This window comes from Coregonus lavaretus, assembly GCF_964263955.1.
Source record: "Coregonus lavaretus genome assembly, contig: HAP1_SCAFFOLD_9268, whole genome shotgun sequence".
Classification (NCBI taxonomy): Eukaryota; Metazoa; Chordata; class Actinopteri; order Salmoniformes; family Salmonidae; genus Coregonus; species Coregonus lavaretus.
Genome location: NW_028159319.1, coordinates 1 through 10,000, shown reverse-complemented (window position 1 = coordinate 10,000; position 10,000 = coordinate 1). Strand labels below are relative to the sequence as shown.

The 10,000-nt window shown below is 46.0% G+C and overlaps 2 protein-coding genes across 2 annotated transcripts in view; both read right to left on the bottom strand.

Annotated features, from left to right (window-relative positions):
* Positions 1–1,938, bottom strand: part of LOC311123011 (transitional endoplasmic reticulum ATPase-like) — a gene marked incomplete at both ends in the record, with an annotated part of 7,125 nt that extends 5,187 nt beyond the window's left edge. The window contains 2 exons of the mRNA XM_084197307.1: positions 1,295–1,406; positions 1,916–1,938. Coding sequence (XP_084053433.1) covers positions 1,295–1,406; positions 1,916–1,938 — 135 coding nt within the window. The remainder of the gene's footprint in view (positions 1–1,294; positions 1,407–1,915) is intronic.
* A 937-nt stretch (positions 1,939–2,875) lies between these two features.
* On the bottom strand, positions 2,876–8,720 carry samd1b (sterile alpha motif domain containing 1b). Its single transcript, XM_084197308.1, has 5 exons — positions 8,422–8,720; positions 7,629–7,689; positions 7,431–7,536; positions 6,824–6,938; positions 2,876–5,577 (listed from the first exon to the last, which is right to left on the bottom strand). The coding sequence occupies exons 1-5, from the start codon at positions 8,701–8,703 to the stop codon at positions 5,437–5,439; spliced, it is 705 nt and encodes a 234-aa protein (XP_084053434.1). The 5' UTR covers positions 8,704–8,720; the 3' UTR covers positions 2,876–5,436.
* Between the last annotated feature and the right edge of the window lie 1,280 nt (positions 8,721–10,000).

Below are 10,000 nucleotides of genomic sequence, written 5' to 3'. Positions count from 1 at the left end.
ACTTATTCCACATTTTGTTGTGTTACAGCCTGAACTCAAAATGGATTAAATAGCTTCTTTTTTTGTAACCCATTTACACACAATACCCCATTATGACAAAGTGAAAACATTTTTTAGAAATGTTTGCAAATGTATTGAAAACTAAATACAGAAATATCTCATTTACATAAGTATTAACACCGCTGAGTCAATACTTTGTAGAAGCACCTTTGGCAGTGATTACAGCTGTGAATCTTTCGGGGTAAGTCTCTTTTCAAAATTGGTTGTTGATCGTTGCTAGACAATTATTTTCCGTTCTTGCCATAGATTTTCAAGTAGATTTAAGTCAAAACTGTAACTCGGCCACTCAGGAACATTCACTGTCTTCTTGGTAAGCAACTCCAGCGTAGATTTGGCCTTGTGTTTTAGGTTATTGTCCTGCTGAAAGGTGAATTAATCTCCCAGTGTCTGGTGGAAAGCAGACTGAACCAGGTTTTCCTCTAGGATTTTGCCTGTGCTTAGCTCCATTCTGTTTCTTTTTTATCCTAAACAATTCCCCAGTCTTTAATGATGACAAGCATACCTATAACATGATGCAGCCACCACTATGCTTGAAAATATGGAGAGTGGTACTCAGTTATGTGTTTTATTGGATTTGCCCCAAACATAACACTTTGTATTCAGGACAGTATTACTTTAGTGCCTTGTTGCAAACAGAATGCATGTTTTGGAATGTGTTTATTCTGTACAGGCTTCCTTCTTTTCACTCTGTCAATTAGGTTAGTATTGTGGAGTAACTAAAATGTTGTTGATCCATCCTCAGTTTTCTCCTATCACAGCCATTAAACTCTGTAACTGTTTGAAAGTCCCCATTGGCCTCATGGTGAAATCCCTTACCGGTTTCCTTCCTCTGCGGCAACTGAGTTAAGAAGGACGCCGGTATGTTTGTAGTGACTGGGTGTATTGATACACCATCCAAAGCGTAATTTATAACTTCACCATGTTGAAAGGGATATTAAATGTCTGCATTTTTTTTATTTTTACCCATCTACCAATAGGTGCCCTTCTTTGCGAGGCATTGGAAAACCTCCCTGGTCTTTGTGGTTGAATCTGTGTTTGAAATTCACTGCTCGACTGAGGGACCTTACAGATAATTGTATGTGTGGGGTACAGAGATGAGGCAGTCATTCAAAAATCATGTTAAACACTATTATTGCACACAGAGTGAGCCCATGCAACTTACTACGTGACTTGTTAAGCAAACACACACACATACACACCTCACACACCTGAGACAGAGAACACACACACACACCTGTGAGAGGCTGACAATGCTGTTGTCTTCATTGTGGGCTTCGTCCACCACCAGTCTGTTGGGTCTGTGTTTCTGCTTCAGGATAGCAGTGGAGAAATCCTCCCCCTTAGGACTGGCAACACAGATACATTTAGACATACACACAGAGTCACACACACTCACACACACACAGTCACACACACACACAGAGTCAGAGTCACACACACACAGTCACACACACACACACAGTCAAACACACACACACACACACAGAATCACACACACACAGTCTCTCACACACACACACTTGTCCCATATAGCTCCTGTTTCTCCATGTGACGATGATCTGAATTTAGCCCTGTCTACAGCTCTGTTTACAAAGAGTAGAGGACAGACCTCTCCTGGCTATATCTCACCCCTTATTGCTTCATGGATATAATAAGGCAAGTGCAGAATGGGAACTTGGGACATATTCATTAGTGCACAACTTAGCAAAACATTTTGCAATGGAAAACAAAATATGAGTGTTTCTTATTGGACAAGTTCAGGTAGTCCCAGTCTGTTTTTCTTCCGTTTGACGCCTAATGAACGTTACCCTGGTGATTTTAGTTAAGCTTGTTATAACACTGTTTTAGTACTCACTCTGTCCCTCCAGAGGCAGGCATGGCTGGGTATGGAGAGTTCCTGTGGAACAGAACCCGCTCCTAGGTCCTGTATGGGTCAGTGTACCCTGGTCTCTCCCTGGTTCTGGGGTTGGATGTCTGGGTCTAGTCCTGGGTCTGGATGTTGGGTTTGGGTCGGAGTCCTGGGACTAGTTCAAGAGTCCTGGGTCCTAGGTGTTAGATGTTGGGTCCTGGATTCTGGGTCTAGTCCTGGGTGTTAGATGTTGGGTCCTGGATTCTGGGTCTAGTCCTGGGTCCTAGGTGTTAGATGTTGGGTCCTGGATTCTGGGTCTAGTCCTGGGTCTTTAGTTCTGGTCTCTCCTGTATGTCTCTGAAGTAGAGCTCAGTAGTTTGTTCTTCTCTCTCTGCAGACGGTGTTCTCTATGGCTGGGGGTCAGGTCTGCCTAGGGAAAGTCCCTCCCCCTTGTCGAGCGTCTCTCCTCCCTCCCCCCCACCCTTCCACATACTCTGGAGAGTGTCCCAGTGCAGAACAGATATCATGTGATATGCGCCCACCCTCCTCTCCTCCCGGCCAGACACTCCCCCTGTTACTCCCTAACACCACACACTCACACACACAAACCAAAACCCTCACAACTCCATACCCCTCTAACATACATGAATACACAACACAATAAAACAATTGTAATGGACAGTTTCATACCATGTACTGATATTTGTGATGGAGTTTCGTACCACATACTGATATTTGTAATGGACAGTTTCATACCATGTACTGATATTTGTAAAGGACAGCTTCATACCACGTACTGATATTTGTAATGAACAGTTTCATACCACGTACTGATATTTGTAATGGACAGTTTCATACCAAGTACTGATATTTGTAATGGACAGTTTCATACCATGTACTGATATTTGTATTGGACAGATTCAGATGTGCGACCGGCAGCAGAGTCAAGACAGTCACACACAACAGTACAGCTGTAGCTAAATGGAATATTTTGCTTTAGACTTTTATTCCAAAAGCATCTCATTGTTTACAATAAAAAACATGAAACGAGTAGATAGGGGATTTGACTGTACAGACAGAACAGTACTCCCAGAATGGTGTGGAGACCGGCTAGGACAGTCAGACATAGTAACAGACAGAACAGAGACCTGCTAGGACAGTCAGACATAGTAACAGCTGGCATAGGGTGAGATGAGAGAGGTGCTCATCCAATGAAAGCCCACAAGTGCCAAAATCTTCCAATGAGAGCCCAGAACTGCAAAACTCATCCAATCACAACACAGCTGTGAAACATAGAGGAGGGACTTACAAGGTCTCCACGTTTTCAGCAGACAAACACAGTTCTGTGGAAAATGCTGGTGGTGAGGGATTGATCAATTGATTAGTTTGATAGATGTAATATCCCGTGTTTAAATGCATTACATTCACTTCAATGGGTTTGACATTCATTTCAATGTGTATTTAAATGTTTTTTTTAGTTTTTTTTACATATACACTGAGTGTACAAAACATTAGGAACACTTTTCATGACGTAGACTGACCAGGTGAATCAAGGTGTAAGCTATGATCCCTTATTGATGTCACTTGTTAAATCCACTTCAATCAGTGTAGATGAAGGGGAGGAGACAGGTTAAAAAATGATTTTTAAGCCTTGAGACAATTGAGACATGGATTGTGTGTGTGCTGTTCAGAGGGTGAATGGGCAAGACAAAAGTGCCTTTAAAACGGGGTATGGTAGGTGCCAGGCACACCGGTTTGAGTGTGTCAAGAACTGCAACGCTGCTGGATTTGTCACGCTCAACTGTTTCCTGGGTGTATCAAGAATGGTCCACCACCCAAAGGACAATCAGCCAACTTGACACAACAGTGGGAAGCATTGGAGTCAACATGGGCCAGCATCCCTGTGGAACACTTTCTACACCTTGTAGAGTCCATGCCCCAACGAATTGAGGCTGTTTTGTCCCCAGTTCGCTGGCGTCTTAGTCATCACATTTCTCCTATTATTTTTTCAAGCAGTCCTGTTCTGAATAGGTTAGGATAGGTAAAGCGAGGGTAGGAGCTGAGCAGGGGTGGAGGTGTGGATGTGTCTGGGATGGGGAGGCCTCAAGCTCAGGGGACAAGGGGTTTTGGTTATTTGGAGCGGCTTCACTTTTGTATAAAATGTATCCTTTACATTTCACACAAAAATCACAAACAAAAAACCTGTCCTCTTCTGGTCCCATGTCATTCTTGCTCTCTCTCTCGCTCTATCCATCCATCCATCCATCCTTCTTAGTGGTCCACTGTTTGTTCTGAATAACCCATAGACAGTGTCTGTCACAAAACCACAACATAGTACCTGCTAAACACAACAACAACAACAACAACAACGTCAACAGTTTAGTCCGGAGGTTACAAAGCGTTCCAATGTCATCATCATCACAAGCCTCTAACTCCGACAGAGAGGTTGCATAATGGTTTGAATCAATGTTGTTTTCTGTCGGACCAAAGGGTGTTGACAAGCACGTTGAACACTGTCTTCCCTTGTCTGTGAGGTTACGCAGGTGATGCTCACTGTCGGCACTCCTGAACACTGCCCTGCATCCTAGCAGGAGACCCAAATGACTCAGTCTCTGTCCCAAATGCACCCTATTCCCTAGTGCACTACTTTTGACCAGGGAAGTGCACTGAGCCCTATAGGCCCTGGTCAAAAGTAGTGCACTATAAAGGGAACAGGGTGCTATTTGGGACACAGCCTGATGTTGTCCTTAAACAATCAAAAGGAACAATCAAAGAAAAAAATTAAAATACCAGTTTTGTAGTTGTCTTTAGACACTGATCTAAGATCAGTTTTGCGTGTCCAACCCCAATGAATAAGGATATGATATGGGGAGGATAAACTGATCCTAGATTTGTGATCTGAGTGAGGAAGGTCCCTTCAGCCAGGTGGACACAAATGGCCACCATATTCCCTAACCATTCCATTCCCTTTAAATCCATGAGGCGGAGTGTACGAGTGCACACTTTGAGAGAAGTGGAATGTAGCCAATGTTTCACTGACAGCCATTGATCAGGTGGTTGATTGATTGTTCAGGAGTCTAAGCTGCGGCCGATGTCCTTCAAAGGTTCAAGGGTCAAAGCAGAACTGAACCTCAAATAAACACATACCAGTCCAAAGCCTGTTAAACACATTCAATAGCAACAGGGGAACGTCTTTTCTCTCCTTCTCTTGTCTCTTCTCTCCTTCTCTTTCCCTATTTCTTTATTTCTTCTTAGTCTCTGTTTGGTGGTCTGTCCATCAAAACATCATCAGGTATAAATTCCAAGGATTCTTCTCTCTCTCCCTCTGTTCTCTCCCCAAGAGTCGAGTCCAGGAGAGGGGGATGTGAGAGGAGAGCTGGATGAAAGAGGAGAGGGGAGTTGGGGCCTGGAGAGGGTTGGTCAGTTTAGAGTTCAGGGGTCAGGGTCTGAGTTTGGGGAGTTGGAATGTTTGTTCGTTAAAGCTGAAAGAGGAGGAGTGTGTGTGTTTGTGTCTCCAGGTAAAGCCATCAGTCGTCCTCTTCAAAGTGTGTTCTCTGCAGAACCTTCACATGGCGCTCATAGATCTTCAGGGCGGGGCCTAGCCTGATTGACAGGCCTGTAAGCACATCATTACGCTGCATCAGGAGGAGGGACTTCCCATCTATCTCCTGATTGGTTGGGAAGGAAGAGAGAGAGAGAGAGAGAGATAGAGAGAGAGATAGAGAGAGAAAGAGAGAGCGATATATTTAGTTTAAAAGTTATAATATACTAGGTTCACAGAGTAGTTACATAGTAAGTAGTTCTAGATAAGACACATAGTAGTTCCCCAATACTGTAACTACACAATAACTACAGCTATGTTGCACTGCTAAAGGGTTGTCATGTGTGATAGCTGTTTCGCTGATGCTCTCTGGTGATCTGAAGGCTAAGGTCTGTTCTGGAAACCCTGCTGTCTGTCTCATCTCACCTGAGTCCTGAAGGCTAAGGTCTGGAAACCCTGCTGTCTGTCTCATCTCACCTGAGTCCTGAAGGATAAGGCCTGTTCTGGAAACCCTGCTAACTGTCTCATCTCACCTGAGTCCTGAAGGATAAGGCCTATTCTGGAAACCCTGCTGTCTGTCTCATCTCACCTGAGTCCTGAAGGATAAGGCCTGTTCTGGAAACCCTGCTGTCTGTCTCATCTCACCTGAGTCCTGAAGGATAAGGCCTGTTCTGGAAACCCTGCTGTCTGTCTCATCTCACCTGAGTCCTGAAGGATAAGGCCTGTTCTGGAAACCCTGCTGTCTGTCTCATCTCACCTGAGTCCTGAAGGATAAGGCCTGTTCTGGAAACCCTGATGTCTGTCTCATCTCACTTGAGTCCTGAAGGATAAGGCCTATTCTGGAAACCCTGCTGTCTGTCTCATCTCACCTGAGTCCTGAAGGATAAGGCCTGTTCTGGAAACCCTGCTGTCTGTCTCATCTCACCTGAGTCCTGAAGGATAAGGCCTGTTCTGGAAACCCTGCTGTCTGTCTCATCTCACCTGAGTCCTGAAGGATAAGGCCTGTTCTGGAAACCCTGATGTCTGTCTCATCTCACTTGAGTCCTGAAGGATAAGGCCTATTCTGGAAACCCTGCTGTCTTTCTCATCTCACCTGAGTCCTGAAGGATAAGGCCTGTTCTGGAAACCCTGCTGTCTGTCTCATCTCACTTGAGTCCTGAAGGATAAGGCCTATTCTGGAAACCCTGCTGTCTGTCTCATCTCACCTGAGTCCTGAAGGATAAGGCCTGTTCTGGAAACCCTGCTGACTGTCTCATCTCACCTGAGTCCTGAAGGCTAAGGCCTGTTCTGGAAACCCTGCTGTCTGTCTCATCTCACCTGAGTCCTGAAGGCTAAGGCCTGTTCTGGAAACCCTGCTGTCTGTCTCATCTCACCTGAGTCCTGAAGGCTAAGGCCTGTTCTGGAAACCCTGCTGACGTGAAATAACTGACCACGTCAGACACTGTCCAGTTCACTGGGTTTAGCCTGCCCAGCTCAGACTTCACAAACCTAGAAAGAGAGAGAGAGAGGGGGGAGGGGGGAGAAAGAGGGGGAGGGGGAGAGAGAGAAGGAGATAGAGAGGATGGGGGTAGAGAGAGAGAGAGGGGGGGAGGGGGTAGAAAGAAGGGGAGGGGGAGAGAGAGAAGGAGATAGAGAGGATGGGGGTAGAGAGAGAGAGAGAGAGGGGGGAGGGGGTAGAAAGAGGGGGAGGGGGAGAGAGAGAAGGAGATAGAGAGGATGGGGGTAGAGAGAGAGTAAGAGAGGGGGATGGGGAAATATTTTAAGTGTTTGCTTAGAGTCAGTTTACTACTTGTAACTGTCATTTAGTTACAAAATGACTAGAATATACTTTCGTTTCACACACACTTCTTCATCTCTTGCCTCCCTCCGTCGCTTCCTTCCATACACTCATCTGCTCCTCCCTCAAGCTCCCTCATTTACTCCTCTCTCATTCATGTGAAATATATTTACTCTCCTTCACACTCTCTCTCTCATACTCACACTCCTCCATTCATCCCTCTCTCCTCTGCCAGACCAGAGTCTCTAGGTGAGGCGGTTGGGGTGAGGAGACAGGAGGACACGCCCACCTCTGTCTTACAGGCTGAACCTGCTGGCACAGAGGAGAGGGGTTAGCACTGCACTACATGCGCGCACACACACACACACTCCCACGCACAGGCGTTGAAAAGCAGAACTCACAGTTATGGTTGTGGACAGAGGAAGTGTGGCTCATTCTCTCTGACTGTACCACATTCTGATCCTGAGAGAGAGAGAGAGAGAGAGAGAGAGAGAGAGAGAGAGAGAGAGAGAGAGAGAGAGAGAGAGAGAGAGAGAGAGAGAGAGAGAGAGAGAGAGAGAGAGAGAGAGAGAGAGAGAGAGAGAGAGAGAGAGAGAGAGAAACTATTTGCACATTGTTACAACACCGTATATAGACATAATATGACATTTGAAATGTCTTTATTCTTTTGGAACTTTTGTGAGTGTAATGTTTACTGTTCATTTTTTATTATTTATTTCACTTTTGTTTATTATCTATTTCACTTGCTTTGGTCATGTAAACATATGTTTCCCATGCATATAAAGCCCTTAAATTGAAATTGAATTGAGAGAGAGATAGAGAGAGAGAGATGAATTTCCTGGGGGAAAATTACTCAATATGAAAAAGAGAAACCAAAAGCAAGAAACAGACAAACAGAGACATATAAAAAGAGAGATGTGAAGAGGAAGCCTATACCTGTGTGTCTGTGTGTATCTGGTCTGCAGAGACAGAGAGAGAGAGATGTGAAGGGGAAGCCTATACCTGTGTGTCTGTGTGTATCTGGTCTGCAGAGACAGAGAGAGAGATGTGAAGGGGAAGCCTATACCTGTGTGTCTGTGTGTATCTGGTCTGCAGAGACAGAGAGAGAGAGATGTGAAGGGGAAGCCTATACCTGTGTGTCTGTGTGTATCTGGTCTGCAGAGACAGAGAGAGATGTGAAGGGGAAGCCTATACCTGTGTGTCTGTGTGTATCTGGTCTGCAGAGACAGTATTGGTTGTGTGTTCAGGTTGATTGTCCTCCTGCTTCACCCCCGCCTGTCCCGCGGAACCTCCAGTGATGTCATCACCATTCCCCGGTTCCGTTTCCATGGGAACCGGGGCAGGGCAAGTCACCCCCTTAGAACCCTCCTCACCCCCTGAGGTTTGGGTGTCACTCTGTCCCCCATCCTCAGCATCCCCTGTTCCCTTCTCCTCTTCATCCTCCTCCTCCTCCTCCTCTCCACTCTCTGTCTCCATTGGCTCCTCCTCTTTCACCTCCTAGGGAGAGAGAGAGAGAGAGAGAGAGAGAGAGAGAGAGAGAGAGAGAGAGAGAGAGAGAGAGAGAGAGAGAGAGAGAGAGAGAGAGCGAGAGAGAGAGAGAGAGAGAGAGAGAGGGGGGGGGGGGGGTTCAGAGAGAGAGAGAGAGAGAGGGGGGGGTTCAGAGAGAGAGGGGGGTTCAGAGAGAGAGAGAAAGAGCATTCAGTTGCAGGTCTGCATACTGTAAATCACCAGGTTTTACAGTTACATCATAGTATGAATTAGCAGAGTTAGCAGAGTAAGAAAGGAATATGTCAAATACAGTTTGAGACATGTCTTTATTTTCAGGAAACAGGCTATATAACTTGGTAGCCAACAGTCACTCATTCGTTTATTCATAGTGGCGAACTAAGCTGCATCATACTTTGGCGTGCGCCAGTTTGTTGCTCACTCCCTCCCTACATTCTTGCGACCTCTTTTGTCCACTGTTTCGTTATTGACAGGCAGCGCTGCTCGAGCCAAGCGCAGACGGTGCGTGCCTTTGTAATGGCCCAGGCAGCAACCGGCTGCACCGACAGAGCTAGACCCTCTCCCCCGCCACAACAGTCCCAGGTTCGGCTTAAAAACACGCACTGCCCTCTCGGTTTTAGAATTTTAATGTAACCTATCATGAGAGAATCAGTGCGTCTTGCTTGGTGACTGGGTGTGCTTATGACTACAGTTACATCACCGAGAGAGAGAGAGCGAGAGGGAGCATGCATTTGTGCTGTTAAAAAAAAGGTAGCAGCTTAGAAAGGGCGTAATGAGGCACGAACATGAGAGATAGAGGCGGGCATAGAGGGTTAGAGAGAGAGTAAAGAGAGAGAAGCACGGAACTAAGAAGATTATAATGGAGAGAAAAAAACAAGTGCCTGTGAGGTGAATAAAGCCTTGGTGCAGACAGACTTTCCGCCATGGAAAGTATTCTTTCCTTTTCACATCCCGTGACCAAACTATTGCACCGAATTAGCCTCGTAACGCCCCATCCGTCCGTCCGTCCGTATAACTTACAGCCAGCTAGACACCGTCTATGCTATAGGGACGGTAGCCTATAGCCGAACTTTCACCGCGCCAAATACAGAGAAACCGCTACAGCATATTGTGGTCGCTCGTTTTAGGTCGCCCTCTCTCTTGGCGTGCTCCAGTGTGTGCGTGTTTATGGAACAAGAGAAGCGAACGGACGAGAGAGCGCTGTTGAGCAGCTGAAAGCCCGCACCTTTTGTGCTGCCTGGCTGGCAGTGGAGCCCTATAGGAAACA

Bases quoted from the DNA above. Each gene is read 5' to 3' on its own strand.
- samd1b (XM_084197308.1), bottom strand. From the start codon at position 8,703: ATGGAGACAGAGAGTGGAGAGGAGGAGGAGGAGGAGGATGAAGAGGAG. The intron at 7,690-8,421 runs GTATAGGCTTCC...TCTCTCTCTCAG, and splicing joins AGATACACACAGACACACAG to GATCAGAATGTGGTACAGTC. The intron at 7,537-7,628 runs GTGAGTTCTGCT...CTGTGCCAGCAG, and splicing joins CTCTGTCCACAACCATAACT to GTTCAGCCTGTAAGACAGAG.